At 44.4% G+C, this 22,454-nt stretch overlaps 1 protein-coding gene across 3 annotated transcripts in view; it reads left to right on the forward strand.

Annotated features, from left to right (window-relative positions):
- TMBIM4 (transmembrane BAX inhibitor motif containing 4) overlaps positions 1-21,818 on the forward strand; it is a 42,714-nt gene extending 20,896 nt beyond the window's left edge. For 2 of the 3 annotated variants that reach the window (XM_065681729.1, XM_065681633.1), the window contains exons 2-8: positions 14,074-14,163; positions 15,754-15,862; positions 17,159-17,264; positions 18,759-18,792; positions 19,764-19,881; positions 20,364-20,409; positions 20,970-21,818. In XM_065681729.1, the coding sequence (XP_065537801.1) occupies positions 14,074-14,163; positions 15,754-15,862; positions 17,159-17,264; positions 18,759-18,792; positions 19,764-19,881; positions 20,364-20,409; positions 20,970-21,176 (710 nt within the window). In that variant the 3' untranslated portion in view covers positions 21,177-21,818. Of the gene's footprint in view, positions 1-14,066; positions 14,164-15,753; positions 15,863-17,158; positions 17,265-18,758; positions 18,793-19,763; positions 19,882-20,363; positions 20,410-20,969 lie in introns of those variants that run through there. The other variant, XM_065681552.1, reaches the window with a different exon arrangement.
- The last annotated feature ends 636 nt before the right edge of the window (positions 21,819-22,454 follow it).

The following is a 22,454-nucleotide window of genomic DNA, read 5'->3' on the forward strand; positions in this document are numbered from 1 at the left end:
AAGAGAAGGCTGCGTGGGGACCTCAGAGCAGCCTTCCAGTACCTGAAGGGGGCCTATAGGGATGCTGGGGAGGGATTCTTCATCAGGGACTGTAGTGACAGGACAAGGGGTAACGGGTTAAAACTGAAACAGGGGAAGTTTAGATTGGATCTAAGGAGGAAATTCTTTCCTGTTAGGGTGGTGAGGCACTGGAATGGGTTGCCCAGGGAGGTTGTGAGTGCTCCATCCCTGGCAGTGTTCAAGGCCAGGTTGGACGAAGCCTTGGGTGGGATGGTTTAGTGTGAGGTGTCCCTGCCCATGGCAGGGGGGTTGGAACTGGATGATCTTGAGGTCCTTTCCAACCCTAACTATTCTGTGATTCTATGATTCTAAGCTTGGGTGAAGAAACCCATGCATAGGGCAGCTTTTGAATCCTTGATCACTCTGTAGAAAGGACCGGTATTTTGTGTAGGGCAGTGTGCTCTCAGGAAAATCACGGACGATAGTTAATCAGCACGGAAAGTCATTAAATGAAGTAAAGAGCCACCTTAGGTAAATGTTTTATGAATCTGAATGTAACATTGGCTGATGACAACACCGAAAAAAGAAGACTATACATGAAAGCTTAACTTCAAATGTAATGTAACTTCTACTATAGGGTTTCACGCGCAAGTTGGGTTTTTACCATGGATAAATGTTTGGTGGATAAAGCCTGTAAGATTTGCTGGCAAAGATGCACGGCCAGGGCTATAAATATGTGGGAAACTCTAATAGTTCACGTTTACTCCAAAGGTCATCTGGAGTCTAAATGTGTTCTCAGAAAAACCACGCAGAAATTCTATCACTCTCTCCTTCACACGGGCTGAGGTTGCAGGAAGTAAGGAAGTCCTCACAAAACATAATGACAGGAAGAGAAAAATGCCTGTGCTCTGACCGAATCCAGCTTCTTCTAACAAATTATTATGTGTTCTGTGACATAAATTCCAACCATTAACAACTTCCATAGGCATGAAGCCAGAAGAATAGCACTGTTAAGGCTGGTTTCAGCTAACCCCTGGAATACTTTACTCCTGGAAAGGTTGCATTTTCCAGACAAAGGAGGTTTACATGCACCTTGGCAAGAAGCTAATGTGAAAAGGAAAAGCTGCAACATAAAATCAACTCCCAACTGCAACGCTTCAGTTTCTGAATGAAAGGGTTTCCACTGTTTCTTCAGGTTTTCTCTATCTATTAGCCAGGAAACATACATAATCAGTATGTGAATTACAGTGCACAGATGTCTTTAAGACGTGTTAATGTGGGATGCAATTCCTCTATCATAAAGGGAAAATGCAAAGTCATTCACCTCATTTACATCCAATACTTGGGCCACGGGGGGACACAGAAGAAGAGTGGTTTTGCCAGAACAAAAGGTAAGAACAGACATATGCCAGGGAAGATACCAAAGACTTTTCCTTATCCTTTGCTTGCAGGCAGCCACAAGGTCCCAGGAGGGCTCGTGTTGGGAAGGTTTCCAGGATGGCTGTAAGAGATCCAGGTCACACTTTTATCCATGATGAATGGGAATAAACTACAGTTCATGGGAGCACACGTACGCTAACTAGTACCGTTTCTTCTGCAATTACATTTTAATGAAGCAGTCTTTAACAGAAATCAGACTGATAGCAAGGCCCCCCAGGAACCAGCACGCAAACAGCCTGTGGCTCTTAAGCTTCAACGGCAGGGAGCTTGAATTCTCAGTCGTTGCTGAAGAACTGCAAGACAACCCCACACAACAAAACCCGAGAAAATCATTACAGTATTTCCACATGTACCTCAGTTAAATAAAGCCATGCGCAGGTATTTTCTGTCACCTCCAATGCCACTCGCCATTGAGTTTTTTGTAACATTCTTGACGGCAAAAGGCAAGTTTCCCTTCTTCTTTTGTTGTACTCCACACATTTATCCTAGGGAGTGAAACTTCAAGGCATTCGGGTAAAATTGTCCTCGTATTAAATCCATCTGGAACCTTCAAAAGCCCACACCAAAATAAACACAGATAAGATTTGGACTCGGAGTAGGCACAGCACCACCTGCCTGGCCTGCTAGCTCAAAGGGATGGCTACCACTACTGTCACCCAAAGACTACACACACACATGGGGGATTATGAGGGCACAGCTCCACTGAGCCTCACTTAGTTATCTCAGCCCCCATCTTTACAGAGTACATACCCCAAATTTCATAACCTCATGAAATTCAACCATGCCAAGTGCAAGGTCCTACACCTGGGTCAGATCAATCCCAGGCACAGCTACAGTTTGGGCAGAGAAGAGATTCAGAGCGGCCCTGCAGAGAAGGACTTGGGGGTGCTGGTCGATGAGAAAATGAACATGAGCCGGCTGCAGTGTGCGCTCGCAGCCCAGAAAGCAACCGTATCCTGGGCTGCCTCAAAAGGAGCGTGACCAGCAGGTCGAAGGAGGTGATCCTGCCCCTCTACTCTGCTCTTGTGAGACCTCACCTGGAGCATTGTGTGCAGTTCTGGTGTCCTCAACATAAAAAGGACATGGAACTGTTGGAACAAGTCCAGAGGAGGCCACGAGGATGATCAGGGGACTGGAGCACCTCCCGTATGAAGACAGGCTGAGGAAGTTGGGGCTGTTCAGCCTGGAGAAGAGAAGGCTGCGTGGGGACCTCAGAGCAGCCTTCCAGTGTCTGAAGGGGGCCTATAGGGATGCTGGGGAGGGACTCTTCGTCAGGGACTGTAGTGACAGGACAAGGGGTAACGGGTTCAAACTGAAACAGGGGAAGTTTAGATTGGATCTAAGGAGGAAATTCTTTCCTGTTAGGGTGGGGAGGCACTGGAATGGGTTGCCCAGGGAGGTTGTGAGTGCTCCATCCCTGGCAGTGTTCAAGGCCAGGTTGGATGAGGCCTTGTGTGGGATGGTTTAGTGTGAGGTGTCCCTGCCCATGGCAGGGGGGTTGGAACTGGATGATCTTAAGGTCCTTTCCAACCCTAACTATTCTATGGTTCTATTTAATGTTGCTCTGCTCGTGATGTTTCTTTTTAGCCGGACTTGCAGGAAAACTATTATTATTCAAAGCATACTGAAGTCTAGCCTCAACGTGACCAGGAAGGTTGAGGCTGATACATGCACTGTTCCCAAGATGTTCAAGCTGCTCCTGAACATACTTTGAATTATGAGCAAGGTCAGTCCCTGGGCTACGGTACTCCTGAGCACTGGCGAATAAAGAAAACTTGAAACAACATACAATTCCTGAATGGAATTGCACAAAAAAGTGTATGTTTTGGACATTAAGAAGGAGCACACATCATTAAAACATTCAACTGTCAATATGAAACCAAAATTCAGCCTTATTTTATTCCTGTTATTTATATTTGTATTTTTAACACACTTTGGACTACCATATCCCACCGTTGGACCCAGTCCAATATTTCCATGTGAAATCATTGAAACTGCCCAGGTAATAGCCTTAAAGCTAGTGCAGATCAAAACCACTGCCAGAAATAACAGAGTAGTCTCTTCAGCACCCATCCATTCTTTGGAAGCCCTCACTTATCCATGTACAAGATACGCTGCCTCAGAAAGTTAAGGCTGTTTCAGCTAAGATGATAGAGGAATACTGAGCAAGATCTTCTTAAGGCAACAACCTTGTTTTCATACAGCAGCATTATTTCTACCTTATACCCACTTGAAAAAAATTAGTAGCACGGTTTCGATTGTGAGTCTCAGCTTTGTGGACTTCAAAAACCTTTTCCTCTCCAGCCAGCAAGTTTCCACTGAATTCTTCTGTTGTATCTCTGATGGTTTAAAGTTGATACAGGGGTACAAGGCTTTTGTCACCACTGTTACACTCCTTTCACTGCTGTGTCCACAGAATTGAAACCAGGGAAATTGAAAAGAGAGTGGTACCAGGATGCTGAAGCTGCTCTCTGGGACTATGACGCAGAGAGAAAAGTGAGACGTCCTTGCAGGGGATTTTCCCTCTGTTGGGTACCACAGATCACAGCAATGGTACTGCGATCAAGAGAAAGCACTGCCGGCAGGCACTAGGGACTCGCCACCTACACCTGCACTTAAGGCAGGAACACAGCTGGAAACATAGAATCATAGAATCATAGAATAGTAGGGGTTGGAAAGGACCTCAAGATCATCCAGTTCCAACCCCCCTGCCATGGGCAGGGACACCTCACACTAAACCATCCCACCCAAGGCTTCATCCAACCTGGCCTTGAACACTGCCAGGGATGGAGCACTCACGACCTCCCTGGGCAACCCATTCCAGTGCCTCACCACCCTAACAGGAAAGAATTTCTTCCTTATATCCAATCTAAACTTCCCCTTTTTTAACCCGTTTTAACCCGTTACCCCTTGTTCTGTCACTACAGTCCCTGATGAAGAGTCCCTCCCCAGCATCCCTATAGGCCCCCTTCAGACACTGGAAGGCTGCTATGAGGTCTCCACGCAGCCTTCTCTTCTCCAGGCTGAACAGCCCCAATTTCCTCAGCCTGTCTTCATACGGGAGGTGCTCCAGTCCCCTGATCATCCTCGTGAACCTCCTCTGGACTTGTTCCAGCAGTTCCATGTCCTTTTTATGTTGAGGACACCAGAACGGCACACAGTGCTCCAGGTGAGCTCTCACAAGAGCAGAGTAGAGGGGCACATATGGGAAACTTTAAGCCTCTTTTGTGTTCTCTGCATTTTGGAGTTCTTCAATCTCTCCAAAGACCAAAACAAGGTTCACGGCAAAAAATAAATCACGCTAACAACGAGGTGGCAATGCATTTTTAGAAAGCACCACATGCAAAGAAATGAAGCCATGTAAACAAAACAGCATCACTGCTGCTCAGTTTTTTGTGCTGCCGGAGACACAGTGGATGATTTTTTTGTCCTTTGGGCGTGTAACCAGAGTATTTCACAAAGGCAAATATCACAGCGATGTTTCGCATCAGCCCACTTTTCATCCGTGTCACAAGCGTGATGCTGCCGAGTTGGTAATGGCCTTAATCAGGAAAGCAAAATCTTTTCTTTTTCTGCTATTTAAAAATCATGTTTTTATATATATTAATTTAAAAAGTGCACTTGAAAGCAATACATGTTTTGATGCATTAACCCCCTTTCTTATTGTCAGAAACCTGCTTGGGGTTTTGTCAATCAAGAGCTTTTCACATAAAAGGCACTTCTATCCCAGAAAAACTCAGTCCCAGTGTTAATTTTTATTCATTAAAGCAGTATCTTTACCCTTTGTTACTTCAGGATAGCGGTACCAGTGGGACGGGACACAGTGATACACATCTAATGCTTAGGCTGATGTAAGCTAGGAGATGAAGCTACAGTTTCACAGCCAAAACAAAACTGTGCAACGGTTAGCCTGTATTTAGAAATACTATCAGTGATACCATAAATGGTATCTACAACATTGCTAGATTGTTGATGAATTAAAACATGTAAAATCACAAAAATGCAGCAGTTTTGTATTTGCTGTCTGCCCTCTATATAAGTAACGCACTTCACATATGCGGAACGACAGCGAGCCTCCGAAGGAAAAATCCGCATTTGTATTCTGAGAACTCCAAGGCACTTAACATGAGTTTTGTAATTTATTGCCATCAGGGGAAGCATAAATTTCAGGAAAGCTTGTGAGCCTCTCAAACCGCATTCCCAGCATCAACCTATTTACAGAAAAAAATTCAATGGGAATTACAATTATACGTGGGGCTGACAAAAAGCATCTTTTCCCACATTGGTGCTGCTAGAAACTGTCAATCAAAGCACAGAATCACAGAATCATAGAATAGTTAGGGTTGGAAAGGACCTCAAGATCATCCAGTTCCAACCCCCCTGCCATGGGCAGGGACACCTCACACTAAACCATCCCACCCAAGGCTTCATCCAACCTGGCCTTGAACGCAGCATATGTAAGTATTTTCTACCTTAATGATGAGATTCAGGGATGTGCACTATACTGTTTCCTAAAAAGAGAGAGAAACCCCACTGAGTTCTATGTGTTTCTACCAGTGGACCATTACACTTTCTGTGTAGTGCCTTGATTTCTCTACAAAATTCAGCACAGCCAATTAAAAACATGAGTTAAAAAACCGCATACGTTGCAAATTGGCCTCTACAAAGCTCTTGTCTACAAGCAGCCGGATGGTCATCAGCACTGCTACAAACGGTCCCCCAAGCAGAACGCATACGTGCCCAAAGCTCTGCTTCTCCACATTTCTCTGAGAAAAGCTACAGAACAGTTGGGGTACTTTATGAAATGTAAAACACGCCTACAATGACTTGCACCAAAGTCACATAACATCAGGTATTTCAGTCTCGGTATATACTAGAGCATGGGAGTCTTCAGACTGAGATCCACTACTTACAAAAGGCCTTGAAAGCGATGCTTCAGAAGGCAGCTGAGAGATCCCGCTCTCCTTGTTCTAGTTATGGTGAAAAAGGAGAAATTAATGTTTGAATAGAAAGGGCCAGGCCCCCCAAAACTTCAGGTTATCGGAAGACTCATCAATAACTACAGTTATGTTAACACTTCAACTGTCCCATCCGTCCTTCCCTTCAGAGGCCTCACACAGGTGATTAAGCTGTGATTTTCAGTTGAAGGAAAAATGGTCGCATCTAAAACATGGCTGCTAACTTTGGACATAGTACTCAAGGAAAGGATCTGCACAACAGTTGTGAACAATTAGGTATTTTGGCCACAAAAGCACCACTAAATGGGTTCGCTCGCAAGTACGATTATTTTGGTGGCAAGCGTTAATGAATGTGTTTAATATTTTAGGAGAGATACTAAATTTCTAGTTAGATGAGGTGTCTAACACCAAGTATCAGACTTAAGGAATCAACCACTTCAATGGCTGACTCATTCAGATGCACAGACAACCATCGTCTAAAACAATTTTTAAACCTATTTTTCTCAGGCAAGAATCTGTAAACCCCAAAAGCAGTGTTGAACACCTGCATTAGGATGTAATACAATGCAGATGTGCCCCAAAGGATGCATGCTTACAGAATGGTCAGTAAGATCTCACTCATTACAGTGGGCAAAGTTTAGGGATTTACAGCAGAAATTTACCTGGATCACTCATTTTCTTTGCATAACTACCACTCCTACATAATTCTGGCTGCTTTTGTGCATGCTTAGCATCAACGTTTTCTGAAACAGGTTTAAAAGCAAACGCTACTGTCAAAAATACCTTCCCTTAAATTAAATTGACATGGCAGTCAGGTGAAGTTCCCGACGACTGGAAAAAGGGAAATATAACCCACATTTTCAAGAAGGCGAAAATGGAAGACCCGGGGAATTACAGACCAGTCAGTCTCACCTCTGTGCCTGGCAAAATCTTGGAAGGCATGCTAAGGCACATGAAAAACAACAAGGTGCTTGGTGACAGCCAGCATGGCTTCACTAGGGGGAAATCCTGCCTGACCAATTTGGTGGCCTTCTATGATGGGGCTACAGAACTGATGGACAAGGGTAGAGCAGTTGATGTCATCTACCTGGACTTGTGCAAAGCGTTTGACACTGTCCCACACCACATCCTTGTCTCTAAATGGGAGAGACATCAATTTGATGGATGGACCACTCGGTGGATAAAGAACTGGCTGGATGGCCGCACACAAAGAGCTGTGGTCAATGGCTCGATGTCCGGCTGGAGACCGGTAACGAGTGGTGTCCCTCAGGGATCGGTGTTGGGACCGGTCTTGTTTAACATCTTCGTCGCTGACATGGACAGTGGGATTGAGTGCGCCCTCAGCAAGTTTGCCGATGACACCAAGCTGTGTGGTCCGGTTGATACGCTGGAGGGAAGGGATGCCATCCAGAGGGACCTTGACACGCTTGTGAGGTGGGCTGATGCCAACCTTATGAAGTTCAACCATGACAAGTGCAGGGTCCTACACCTGGGTCGGAGCAATCCCAGGCACAGCTACAGACTGGGCAGAGAAGAGATTCAGAGCGGCCCTGCAGAGAAGGACTTGGGGGTGCTGGTCAATGAGAAACTGAACATGAGCCGGCTGCAGTGTGCGCTCGCAGCCCAGAAAGCCAACCGTATCCTGGGCTGCATCAAAAGGAGCGTGACCAGCAGGTCGAAGGAGGTGATCCTGCCCCTCTACTCTGCTCTTGTGAGGCCTCACCTGGAGCATTGTGTGCAGTTCTGGTGTCCTCAACATAAAGAGGACATGGAACTGCTGGAACAAGTCCAGAGGAGGCCACGAGGATGATCAGGGGACTGGAGCACCTCCCGTATGAAGACAGGCTGAGGAAGTTGGGGCTGTTCAGCCTGGAGAAGAGAAGGCTGCGTGGAGACCTCAGAGCAGCCTTCCAGTGTCTGAAGGGGGCCTATAGGGATGCTGGGGAGGGACTCTTTATCAGGGACTGTAGTGACAGGACAAGGGGTAACGGGTTAAAACTGAAACAGGGGAAGTTTAGATTGGATCTAAGGAGGAAATTCTTTCCTGTTAGGGTGGTGAGGCACTGAAATGGGTTGCCCAGGGAGGTTGTGAGTGCTCCATCCCTGGCAGTGTTCAAGGCCAGGTTGGATGAAGCCTTGTGTGGGATGGTTTAGTGAGAGGTGTCCCTGCCCATGGCAGGGGGTTGGAACTGGATGATCTTAAGGCCCTTTCCAACCCTAACTATTCTATGATTCTAAGTTACAGCATGGTGAGGTACAATGAAAAAATACGTAAGGGAGATGGGATTTAGTAGGAAAAAAGATTATACATATCATTAGGCAAAGATGAGGGCTCAAGCAAACTGAAAGAACATTGAGAGATGTTTTTCATTCTGGAATAATGAAAGGTTGGTTTGGTGACCTGCTTGTGAAAAGGTAGAGCCTTTCTCACGAAGCTGTAAGTACCAGAGAAGATAAACTTCCTTCCCCTGATGAGTGGATTTGAAAATGCACTGACAGGGATTTCAGAGCAACAGACGGCATATCTGTCCCTGAGTTTCTCAGTTATTCTCCTGCCCTGTAAGAGCATCATGACAGTTTTGCAGCTATGTACTGTGTATTTAGAAATATAATCTGGAAGAACTTCTCATTTACAAGATTATCTCCACTTCTTATGGAAAACCTTGTATTGCGAGTGCAATGATGATTTCACAGTAACTTAAAAGTTTCTTCAAATTAAGATTCCTCAGGGCCACACAATAAAATGATCCCTCTAACTTAACTAACCAGCTGTTTCAAAACTAGGAGAACAAAGTTCACCTGGGGATAAATTAATGGTTAATGTTCATGCAGATGCACCTATATAATCAAACTTCTCTGTTTTCCCACATCACTTTGCATCTGAACTGTGTGCACCGTGCCGTTCCTAACACAAATGGATGTTACCTCCTTGTTGAAGGGCTGGCAGGCAGCCACAGGGCCCCACGTGTGACTACGTACTCCCGTAATTGCACACCCTGCACTCCAGCAATATGAATCATAGAATAGAATCATAGAATGGTTCGGGTTGGAAAGGACCTCAAGATCATCCAGTTCCAACCCCCCTGCCATGGGCAGGGACACCTCACACTATGACAGCAGTCGTGTCTCGTGCATTTGTATGGAGCCACGCAGAGGTCACGGACTTTGCAATCTGGGAAGAGGAGGCCACTGTGTCCTGCCTCAACAACAGTCAAGATGATGTGAAGATACACAGATGTATACCAAAGCGATGCTGAGAGAGGTCACTCCAGGAGCGCTGCTCGAAGCTGCGGCAAGCAAAGGGGCTCTGGCACAGCGATTTAAAAACAAACCTCTGGAAAGAAGCAGAATCCTGGCAACGCTCCGAATACCTTTCCCAAGCACCTCCGAGCACCAGATGGACGCTTTCCAGCAAAGCCACCGATTTTGTGTAACGCAGACAAAAGGCACAGAGGAGTTTGTGGTCCTTAACCAGGGCTCTAGACAGAGCGAGCTTCCTTTCCCCACACCGGAGTCCAAACCAGAACCTGGGAACAGAAACCTCTTTCATCCCTGCACGCACGCACGCAGAGTGGAAGCGTCACGCCAGTCCCAAGTGAGTCACTGTGGGACTGCAGTGGTTTCAAATTAAAATAGTGTAATGGAGGTATGTTTATGGAAACACCAAATACAGAAAAGAAAAGCAATGGAAAACATACTTTGCTTTTTATAAGGCATATTTAGCATTTTATAAGGTATACTTTCCCAAGCGAGGAATGGAAAATTGCAAAGCCATTGAAAAAACTCAGCCAGGCTTGGTGTTATTAAACCTACGTTCAGTTCAGTGACTCCAAAGAGCTGCTCACTGCGCAGTGCATTCTGTGTGAGCCTGCAGGTAACAGAAAAACACCTTAAGACAAGAATGATGCTCTCTTTTGGCATGAAAATTGCAGGCTTCATCAGAATTGCAGATGCAAATAATTTTTCCATTCCCACCCTGGCAGACTGTGCTCGTGAGTAATGTCACAACCATTTCACAGAATCACAGAATCACAGAATCCCAAGGGTTGGAAGGGACCTCAAAAGATCATCTAGTCCAACCCCCCTGCAAGAGCAGGGTAACCTACAGTACATCACACAGGAACTTGTCCAGGCGGGCCTTGAATATCTCCAGTGTAGGAGACTCCACAACCCCCCTGGGCAACCTGTTCCAGTGCTCTGTCACTCTTACAGTAAAGAAGTTCTTCCTGATGTTAACGTGGAACTTCCTATGTTCCAGTTTACACCCATTGCCCCTTGTCCTATCACTGGATATCACTGAAAAAAGCCTAGCTCCATCATCCTGACACCTACCCTTCACATATTTGTAAACATTGATGAGGTCACCCCTCAGTCTCCTCTTCTCCAAGCTAAAGAGACCCAGCTCCCTCAGCCTCTCCTCATAAGGGAGATGTTCCACTCCCTTAATCATCTTTGTGGCTCTGCGCTGGACTCCTTCAAGCAATTCCCTGTCCTTCTTGAACAGAGGGGCCCAGAACTTTGTCTCCTGCCTTTCTGAAATGAGCCCACTGGCTCACATCAGATCAACATCTTCCACACAGGAGGTGGGTGTGTGAAAGAGCAAAGGCGCACATGCCTGTTTCCTGCAATCTCTCATCTCCCAGCCTGTGCCTAAAGCCCAGGCTGGCTATTCCACAGCTTTGCCCTGATTACCCTCAAAAAGCTCTCAGGTCTCCACCCTGAAACTTCCTTACTGCAGTTGAAGCCGTGCTATCTCTCACATGGTCCTACTTTCTCCACAGCAGGAGAACTGAAACAGCCTTTTATAAAGTATTTGAAGATGACTATTACGTCTCTCCTCCAACCACCTCCAGGCTCAAGCTATTTGCAGGGGTCAACCCCGCAGCGATGCTCTGAAGTTTTCTGTTTCTCACACAGAAATGAGGCTACCTGTAACAGGCATTTTGAAGAAAACTGCACTGCATGTTTTAGGAGAAAGCAACCCCGAATGCTTGTCCAGAGCTATAAATGCTTCTTCTGGGAAAACACCAGTGCTGCTCTTCTGCAGAGCCACGCGCAAGAAAGCAGACAGCGTCATTATGTCAAAAGTTATTATTCAGCAATGAAAGCGAAGCGTCAATCTCCAAATTCAGGGTTAAAGCTGAAGGATACTGGTCTGCAGCAACTAAAAATGCAAAACGACATTAGGAAAACCATAAACACCTCTGATACGCAGATTGACTCCACAACTCTTTAAAGTGGTAAAGTGGGTATGCTTTATTCAGCGCTGAGGTGCGTGGGGATCGCTCCTCCAAAGGCATGCGCGCCCTTCCTTTGCCACTCTGTTTATATTACATATAATGATATGCATGATTATGTATAACCTAAACATGAGATTACTTCACGCCTAATACATATGCAAAACCTATTCCTGTTTAGTATTACAATTAGCTTTCTGGCATTCATCCCATTGATGCGCTTGTGCAGTGCATCCTGGTGGTGGTCCTTAGGGGGCTGTGAGGATGAAGGCTTGTAGTTCCTCTTCATCACCGCGAGCAACCTCTTGCTTTCATGCAGACTCAATAGGGTTTCGGCTCCTATCCAAACCTCAGGCTTGGTACAAGCCGGTTTTATGTATCTTAAAGCAGAAACTTGTCAAATTTGTACATTTTGTTACTCTGGCTATCTTCTGTTCCTTTTCTTTCTGAAGATACTATTTAAACAAGAACGTTTTAAATGTTATGAGTCTTATCTACGACAATTCTGCCTGGCAGCTGTAACTCCTACAATTCTGCTTCACCATTCTAGCAACTTTGACTCCTAGGGTTCTGCTTCACCAAGCACAGTGACTGCTTAAGCACACAGGCACAATGTTAACCCTTTATTCCCAGGTACCACCTCCCAGATTATAGAGTCACGTTCATACTTTTTGTATCTGCAACTGAAATGTAGCACCTTAAGTCAACTCAGTCAAACTTTGCTCAAAGTTATCATCATGGAATCATAGGATTTATTTACTTCTCCCTGGAGAATCTGAATACAGCAGAGGCCACTGTTTCCCAGTTTTTAAAAGCACTTTTAGTCTAATCTATCGCATACATTTCTAAAGCGCCTATCACTTCAGTTTCTTGGCAGGCATTAGGTGATATTCACAAGTTAAAGCACAACATATTGCACGCCCCATCCCACATCCCAAAATCTCAGTTTTTGCGGATTCCTCAATGTGAACTACCACGTTGGGCAACTGGGAGGAGGGAGGGGAAAAGGGAGCAACTCCATCAGCACAAAGTCTGGCTGTACAAAGTGCTACGCGGCAATCTGAGAAACGCTGAGCGTCTTTTGTGTTCTGCTGAACGAAACTGAGTTGCCTTTGAAGGACAGGACACAAAATGAGAAGACAGCTATTCTGTATTAAGGGCTTATGGAAGTGGAACGCATCTCTAGTGGGATACGCACTGAGGGAGAGCATTAACACCCGAAGCTTCTTTTATTGGCTATTCCTGACCGCAGCTGTGTGCTTGCGGACTCTGCTCTTGTGAGACCTCACCTGGAGCATTGTGTGCAGTTCTGGTGTCCTCAGCATAAAAAGGGCATGGAACTGTTGGAACAAGTCCAGAGGAGGGCCCCGAGGATGATCAGGGGACTGGAGCACCTCCCGTATGAAGACAGGCTGAGGAAGTTGGGGCTGTTCAGCCTGGAGAAGAGAAGGCTGCGTGGGGACCTAATAGCAGCCTTCCAGTGTCTGAAGGGGGCCTATAGGGATGCTGGGGAGGGACTCTTCATTAGGGACTGTAGTGACAGGACAAGGGGTAATGGGTTCAAACTGAAACAGGGGAAGTTTAGATTGGATCTAAGGAGGAAATTCTTTCCTGTGAGGGTGGTGAGGCACTGGAATGGGTTGCCCAGGGAGGTTGTGAGTGCTCCATCCCTGGCGGTGTTCAAGGCCAGGTTGGATGAAGCCTTGTGTGGGATGGTTTAGTGTGAGATGTCCCTGCCCATGGCAGGGGGGCTGGAACTGGATGACCTTGAGGTCCTTTCGAACCCCAACTGTTCTATGATTCTATGATTCTATGATTCTATGACAGCCCCAGCTTGCTGCAGAACTGGTTCTGCACGGTAGCTAGACGTGAATCCCAGGTGAGCACAAGTGAACTTTGCTGACTTGTTTACGTTTCTCAAGGCAAAGAACCACTGGAACCTCCTTTCCGTACCTACAACAGACACGGCAAGCCGTGCTCACGCCGAGCACAACCACAGCGCTCCCTCAAGCCGCGCTGCGTGCAGGGTACATGAACGCCAGCAGCCAGGAGACACCCCCACAGAAAACCCAACCCCACCCTACCCATGCCGGTACCCTTCCCTCCCCATGCTACCCCCGCTCCTCACCGCCGCACCCGCCGCTCCGCTCATCCTCCCTCCCGCTGCAGCCCCTGCGCACCCCGCCGGGAGAGCGGCGAGGCCCGGGGCCGCCCCTCTCGGCCCCTCAGGGCCCGCTACCCCGCTCACAACCGCGCCCGCCCCCGGCGCCGCCGGCAGCGGCGGGGCACGGCCGCCGCACAGCGCCCCCTGAGCGGGGCAGGCCGCCGCGATCGAGCCGCTCGGCCGCTCGACGGAGGGCCCTGCGTGGCGGCGCGGTGCGCGGCGGCCCTTCCCGGAAGCGGGGAGGCTGGCGGTGGTTCGGAGGCCGTGATGGCGGTGGCGGAGCAGCTCTACCCGCGGAGCTCCATCGAAGATGACTTCAATTATGGCAGCAACGTGGCCTCGGCCAGCGTTCACATCCGCATGGGTAGGGACCGGGGATAAGATGGGCGCCCCGTCCCCAGCCGCCCCCCGCCGAGCGGCCCCGCTGCCCCCTCACTGCGTCGTGCCGCTGTGGGTTACCCCCGCCGCTTAGCTCGGGTTCTGCGCTGTGTTTTCGCCTCCTGAGCAAAGGCCGTGAGTGCGAGCCCGGGGCTCGCTCGGCCCAGGTTAACCGTCAGTGGTAGAGGTGCAGGTAGCATCAGGGAAAATGGGTTTCCGGCTGTAGGTTCTGTCATGAAGCGGAGAGGGGGCACGTCTTATTATCAGGGGGGTTAAACCAGTATATAATAAACTTTATTTTCCCCACAGTGATGCGCTTTGAAGCCCAAACGTCACACATGAGGTGCATACCTGCCACAATTGGTGCCTGTAAGCAGGATGCTGACAGAGCTGAGTTTTGGCTGTGAGGGGTTGAAGTGCTGTCTCTTCCGCTCGAGTGTGTGTGTGCTGCAAGGTCATACGAGTGGTCATGCTGTTAATACGCAGGTCTCAAATGCTCTTGTATAAGGTGTCTGATCCGCGATTCCTGCTGGAATAGTTAGAGGGTTATTGGGTACCGCTTGGAATAGAAACAGCAGTGTGCTGTGAATTTTTCATTAGATGTTTCTGATAAACTGGAGGCTTTTTCCTAGGAAAATAAAGTTTTATCTTGTTTGGAAAATAACATAAAAGAGCCCTTGCACCGTTGCCGGTGCATTTAGTAACGTGGGGAGAAGGCTGTGGTAGCTAGCTGGCTACTCCCAAGTTTGTTAAGTTTATTATAACAAAATAGGCCCTAGTCCCCCGTGGCTTACAGGTATGTTTAACTTTACCTGCTGCACACAGGGCAGTCAGCTTCTCGTAGTATGTGCTTTTAAACTTGTTTAGGCTTGCTGCTAAAGATTGAATCCATTATCCCCGTAAGCTTACTCTTCAGAGCATTTTACCTAATGGGTTTGGTCTCCTTCCATATGGGGAACATCTGTATGATATATCTGTGTGTGCCGAACCACTCTTCAGAATTCTAGAACTATGGAGCCTGTTAGCTTAATTCTGGGATTTTTAATCTTTCTTTCTGTGTCTGTGTCTGTATGTACCCATTCAGTACTATGCAAATTACAAATTATGATAAATTGCATTTAACACGGTGAAAGGTCCATCAGATAGATACTACTGTACATGTTCTTCAAACTTTTATGCCGGTTTTTGTCTTCCATAGAACTTGCTAGTTAATCTTTCTTCATTTATGTCCATTAGATACCACTGATATGATGGATATTTTATGCTGTTATCAATTCCTTAGTGAGATTAGGTATATGCAGTTTTTTTAAAGAGCCTGAAGGAAGTTCCTTGCAAATGTTTTTTGCATTTGTTTTGTGATCACTGTTATTGTTTAAATACTGTTGTCCAGGAATAAATGTAATTGTCCTGGAATATGCAGTTTTGTAAGGAGAAATAGCTTCTTGCCATTTAGCTCTGTGCATTTTCACTGAATCGTTTCTAATGATTCCTTACCAAATGGAAGGCTTTTATCTGATTTACTGTTGAACTTTGTAAGTGTAAACCAACGCTTTCATTTTTATTTTCCTTATTCTAGCTTTTCTGCGAAAAGTCTACAGCATTCTTTCCATTCAAGTTCTTCTGACCACAGTAACATCGGCAATTTTTCTGTACTATACTGGAGTGCAGGCATTTGTTCATGAAAGGTAAATACTGAAATGAAATGGAGCTGTTTATCCTGTGTTAAGTGTAGTTTATGTAGTTTGTTGCTCTGGAACACTTCAGTATTACTAAGCATTTTTATACCCTGTGTTTTGATTCCGTGATAGAGATTTTGTAACCTCATTAGGAAGTAACTTTTCTTCTCTGACATTTTCCCCCTTGGTTTATTATTAGAATTTATTATTAAAGTTTATTTTAATCAATATTTCATTAATAGTGCTTGGTATAATAGTTATTATATGCTATGAAAACCTATATGTGAATTGGAGAACATCTTATTGACATTGCTTGGTTTATGGTCTAAGTATCTACTTTTACTTTTCATCTGTTTGGGATGCTGTTGTTTAGGTACCTGTTCCAAAAAGCCGAATCTTGTCCTTTTTCTCCCCTTCCCCCATCTTCTTTTGTTTTTTTGGATGTTGTTGGGTTTTCATTTCCGGAAAACTGGTCTGCTAAGATTCCCATGGGCTTACTTCTTTCTGCCTCTCAGATTCTCATGGGGACAAAAAACAAGTCTCAAAATGCAGACTGTGGTGGATGGGCAGGGGTAAAGAGCAGCTTGGTGGAGAACACTGAGTCCCGTTTCTGGTTTTCCCCAAGTGTACTTTCAGACTTTGCTTTTGCTTTCATTTCAAAGCCCAGATGGAAAAGCAGTATCGAAATGCTGTATAAATGTTTCTGTATAGTCCGTACTGTATGCAACAGAGGTTATAAAACTACAATTTCCTGCTGAAATCTGATTATTTCAAATCATCCTGCTCACTTAGAAGTGTTGCAATTTTGTGATTGATTATGGTGCAGTTCTTGTTTGGAGGGGTGCTTGGATGCTTGGATCCCTAATTCTAGGGATCCTTACTGTTCAGTACTAATTTCCTTTGGTGCACTTACTGCCCACATTTGTTGCACTCAGGTGCTTACTAAAGCCAGTTCCCTGAATGTGGCATTCTTAATAGGTTAAAATATTACATGTTCTTTAATACTGTTAGTTTTGTACAGATGGATTTTCTTCTTCATACGGGTTCATTTCCAGGTGATGAACTCCTGCGCAATCTTCAGTTTCAGTATGAAAAAAATGTCTTGCGATTGTACCATTTTTAACTGGTTATAGTGGTATGTTTCCCATCAGTTTTATTGTAAAACTTGCTTTACGTTTCCTTTAGCTATATGGAGCAGTACCTTACCTGGGTGATGACTTAAAAATTACTTTTGTATAAACTGGTTTTTAGTCTTCCAGATGCTTCTTTCAAATTTTGATAACTTTTTTGTATGGAACTTTACAGGCCTGCCTTGCTTTTGATATCTGGTTTGGGATCTTTGGCTGTAATAGTGGCACTGACCCTCTACAGACACCAGCATCCTGTTAATTTATACCTGCTTTTTGGATTTGTAAGTATTTATATAAATTAATAGTCTCTAGAATATCTTTCATTGTGATGAACTCCTTGAAGCAAACTAGTGGTGGGTAATTGGTTTTTCTTGTATTCCTCAAATGATGCCCTATAAACCTCTGAAAGCCTGAGTTACTTCTCGGAGATCCTGTTCACAGCTTGTTCCTAGAGAGCCTCTATGACAGGTTTCTTCCAGTATCTTTTTAGGAGGAGTGTTAGAACTTGGAATCAGATTGAGCAAGCTTCCCCTGCCTACCCTTTGTGTGTATAATTACATCTGTCCGTCTGCTGTCATTGTTCTGTTGAAGTTAGTGATTTTTTTTCTATTAAGTTGCTAAGTAGGAAAGGAGGAGGCGTTTCTGTTACCTCATTTGTTTATTGGTCAGCCTCCAGCAAAGATCCAGACACAACCAGCCACACGTGTTTATTTCTTTAATCGTTGGCTTTTTGATGCTGAATCCTGGGCATGTCCTCAAATGTCCTTGAGCTGTCCTCAAATTCCAGTCTCCTGCCTGATGTTGCAGATTTCTAGGTACAGGCTAAGTGTTGATCTTGGATATTTTGGCTTATGTAGCAAATCAGTCTTCTGGAAAGAAGTCACAGTAGCACAATTAGAATTTGATGCTTTGGGAGCTGCCTGAATTACATCTGCGATACAGTGGGGTTTGCTGTGTAAGTAAATAAGACTGTTTAAATGGTTGTATGCTTCCTGAGTTTTGAACTCTTGCAGGAGAGTAAAGCGTTTAAAAACTCAGCAAGTTCAGCTGTGACAAGGAGTGGTGTAATAGTTTGGCCAAATGTGATGTGGGAGTGTGTGGTATGACAGTGTAAGTATTACATTGTGTAGGAATAGTAGGAGTCAAACCTGTGATAAATCAATCTAAGCAGAATATGGGTTAAATATTCTGTTGTTTCTGGGCTCTTGGTTCGCAGCATAGAGACTTTTCTCACATTTTATTGTAATGAAACTTAATTTGAAATTATCTTTTAGAAAAACTCAGGGCCCATACTAGCCTTCAGCCCAGACATCGATATGTGTGGTTTTAAAGTTAGCTGTTTCAAAACAAGGCCAAGTGGGAAGAGGAAGCTGATGCAGACACTTAGCTGTCTAACAAGACATTGAGTGTATTAATTTTATAGCCCCTTGAATAGTGCGTAAGAAGTGTGATAAGAATGCTGTGTGCTTTGAGTGGAAAATCTAAATAGCATTTTTGTATAGGGGCTGTCTCTCATTCATTTTCAGTTTATGTTGTGCTCTTTTGATGTAACACAACAACTTCTAGCACAGTTGGACACTATGATTGCCGTTTCCTTGTTGAAAACTGAACGTGTTTTCATATACAAAGATTTTGCAAGAGAGCTAATGTAATGCATGCTGGGATTATGTAGCAGAATGGACTCATTGTGCGTGAAGTCTCCATATAAGTGTTTTGTGGTCTGTTTCGTTGGGTTTTTTTTCATCCTTGTGATTTTTTGTTTTTACTTTTTGTAGACCCTGCTGGAAGCACTGACAGTTGCTATTACAGGTAAATGGTAGCCATCCTATTGTCTGATTCTATAAAGAAATTGGAAAAGGAGTCCAGTATGTTGTACTAGTTGCCATCTGAGATTTCCTAGGTGTGACTAAAATGATAATATTTTGAATGTTTGTTTGAAAATTTTAATGACAGTGATAAGAGTTTAGCAAAACTCAGGGAATCAAGGGAGGAAGCTGGATTCTGGTCCAGAACTGAAACCGGACAAACCTGAAGTCAGAAACGAGCCGTGTGATTTGTTCGTTCTGTAGAGCCAGTCATCTGTTCTTCCCTGTAAAGCAGCTCTGAGCAGAGCTGATCGGCAAGTGAAATATCCTTATGTTCTCCCTCAGTTTCCTCCAGAGTTTGAGAGTTCTGTACTTTGTTGTCAGGGTTGAGATGGAGCAGTGTGCTCACAAGTCATCACCTTCCACTACAGCTTCTGGCATAAGATGAAACCTCCTTGTTGTGGCTTGTGATCTCCTGAGACAAAAAATAAATTGTTTGGGGAAAGGAAAGAAGGAAGAACTAAGGAGGAAGGAAGAAGGTTCCACTCATTTGTGTTATCTTTCCCCTCTAAGCAAAGCTTTATGAGCCTTTGCATAGGACTGATTTTTTTTCCCTTGTTTCAGTATTATGAAAACTTCAGATAGCTTTTCCCTTAAGATCTCTCACATCTATGCTTAAAGTGCTTTTTTTTCTCTTTTATTTTTTTTTTTGTGATTAGGGAAGAACTGTTATTTCCATTTAAGCAGCTATAGCTGTAAGGTGACCGTCGAACTTAGCTAGTGCAAGGTCCGCGAGTTCTGTGATCGTGATTTTGAAGTGCAAAGACAAATTCAGGCATAATTTCCTTTTTTTGTTCACAGTTAAGAATTTTTTTCCTGTCTGTGAAAGTGTAAACTTCTGTTTCCTCAAAAGATAACTTCACAAATACGTAGTGTAGTGCTCTTTAAATGACACTTTACCTTTCCTGTTTATAGTGAGTTTCTATGATGTCTCCATCGTCTTGCAAGCCTTTATTCTTACTACTGCTGTATTTCTTGGACTGACGGCATACACCTTGCAGTCAAAGAGAGACTTCAGCAGGTTTGGAGCAGGGTATGTTGTCGTATTGATGATTTTTGTTCTTGTTTTGTTAAGATGATTTTTCCTTTTTCAAAGCAAGCTTTGCAGATATAATAGGACATGCAGGTCAATAGAACCTGCTTCAAAGGGGTGAGGGTGTTAACTCAGTAAATTATTAATTTTATGTGATTCTGCTTTCTTGGTAAGAAATTATTTTCTGTGATTATGAATCTTAGAACTATAATATGAGACTGGAAAACTAGTTTATCTGCATTTTTCACTGAGACAGAAGGCAGCTGCTCCACGTATTTTTTAAGAAGTAGTTAGCACATAGCTTTTGACAGCTTTATAAAACTGAGTTTTACTGCTCATACCAATGAAAACCTGGCATCTAAGAGTTATGGGCAGTTACTTACCAAATATAATGTGAAGAGGTTTTAGAAGAAGGGAAAAGATTGTAAGTAAAATTTAAAAGGAAATGTATTGTTGCTCACAGTTGGATGTGTTTTTTTCAGCCTCTTCACTTGCTTGTGGATTTTAATCTTGTCGGGTTTCTTGAGGGTAAGATACTTTTTCAACGTTAAAAAATATTCTGTAACATAAAACTCTTATTCTAGTGTAACGAAAAGGCTTTTAGACAGTGCGGTATAGCTTAAGGAATGAAAATCCCTAACCAGATCCATTATAGATCATGCTGGTGATCTTGTAACCATGCGTTTCTAGTTCAGATTTTTGTCGGATGCTGTTCTTAATGTAAAAGTGGTATATGCATCAGTTGACAAAATTTATCTGTTGAGATCCACTACTTGATTGAGACAATGGAAAGGAGATTGGGGGTTTAATTATGTTTTGTTCTGCTAATTTTTCTGCTCTTAATACTCTGGAGACCAGAGCTTCCTCTCTTTTGAGTGGAGACATTTTTACTCAGTTAAAGAGATTGTGGGACTGAGGACTATATGAAATAAGAACACTGAAATGTCATCATAATACCGTATTTGCGTGTCCATAACAGTAAAAAGAAAGTGTGCATCCTTGTTTTTAAGTGTGACATATCAATATGCAGGGATTTTAATATTAAAAAGAAAATTACAATTTTTTTTTCATGTTTCATTTGCCTCCAGCTGTTTTTCTATAGTGAGACAATAGAGTTGGTGTTTGCTGCTGCTGGAGCTCTTCTCTTCTGTGGATTTATTATTTATGACACTCATTTGCTGATGCACAAATTATCCCCTGAAGAGTACATTCTGGCTGCAATCAATCTCTACTTGGACATCATCAATCTGTTCCTGCACCTACTACGCTTACTGGAGGCGTTTAATAAAAAATAGCCGAAAGCGATGTGGTTTGACTGTAGCACATGAAAAGTTAAGCGTCTGGATGATCCGCAGACTGTGTCGTTCTGTCTTCTGGAGACTGAGTCTTTATTACTTTTTCATTCCATGAATATTTCTCTCTCCTTAGGAAAAGAAGAAAAGGCTTTTTAATGTAGCTCCAGTTCTTCTTTAGATTACGTATTTTGTGTAGCTACCATGCTGTCGTCGTTTCAGTCACTTTTTGAATCACTTCATTTGCACTCGACGGAATTCACGATAAAAAATTTGCCACCTTCTGTTTGCTCCAGAAGAAGGCCCTGTCTGCTATTCTGTAGCTGCTAGAAATGTTTCCTGTGGTATTACAAGTATGTGGACCATGTAAGGGTAGCCTGAGCTTACCATCTTGCAATGTTTTACTAAGCTAATTTTTATTTTCCTAGTTTTTGTTTGGTAAAATGGAATGCTCTCTGTTCTCGTTCCGGGCTGTCAGGTCCTTCCGGAAGCTCAAAGGGTTTTGAAACAAAAGGAATGTTCTTCATTGAAGTGTTATTTATTGCCTAATTTTAGTGTTCTGGAAAATCATTTGGGGATGGATTCTGGCATTTACCAATTTATGTAGATGAAAGTCAGTTGTCAATAAAAATCCGAACAACTTCAGTCTGTTCTGCAGTTGAGGCTGGAGAACTTCAGAGTGCTGAAAAGGACAGAGCACAACGGCTCTGTATTGGACGGGCAAGTGTGTGCCAGCAGGGAAGTGGTGCTGTGACAGTGGCTGCTTTCCAGCCTGTTGAGCTCCTGGAATGGCAGGCAGGGTACACACAGTTTTGAAAGGCTTTCTTGCTTCACAGTATTGAAGTCCCGGTATTGTTCCTGCTTGCCTGTCCTGTCAGGTTAGCAAAAAGACAACGCAGGGCTTGGTAAACATCACGTGTCCTGCTACAGGAAGTGACTGTGGATGCTTTCCATGCTGGAACTTGACTATTGAATTATGGAATTGGGGAATCAGCCAGATTGGAAAAGACCTTTAAGATCATCAAGTCCAACTGTTACCTCAGGACTGCCAAGTCCACCACTAAGCCATGTCACTAAGGGCCACATCGCCAAGCTTTTTGAACACTTCCAGGGATGATGATTCCACCACTGCCCTGAGCAGCTTGTTCCAATAGCCGATCCCACCTTCAGTGGAGAGATTTTCCCTAATATCCAGCCTAAACCTCCCCTGGCACAGCTTGAGGCCAGTTCCTCTTGTCCTGCCACTTGTTAAGTGAGAGAAGAGACATGCTTCCACCTGCC

This window comes from Lathamus discolor, chromosome 1 (genome assembly GCF_037157495.1).
Source record: "Lathamus discolor isolate bLatDis1 chromosome 1, bLatDis1.hap1, whole genome shotgun sequence".
NCBI classification, from domain to species: Eukaryota; Metazoa; Chordata; class Aves; order Psittaciformes; family Psittacidae; genus Lathamus; species Lathamus discolor.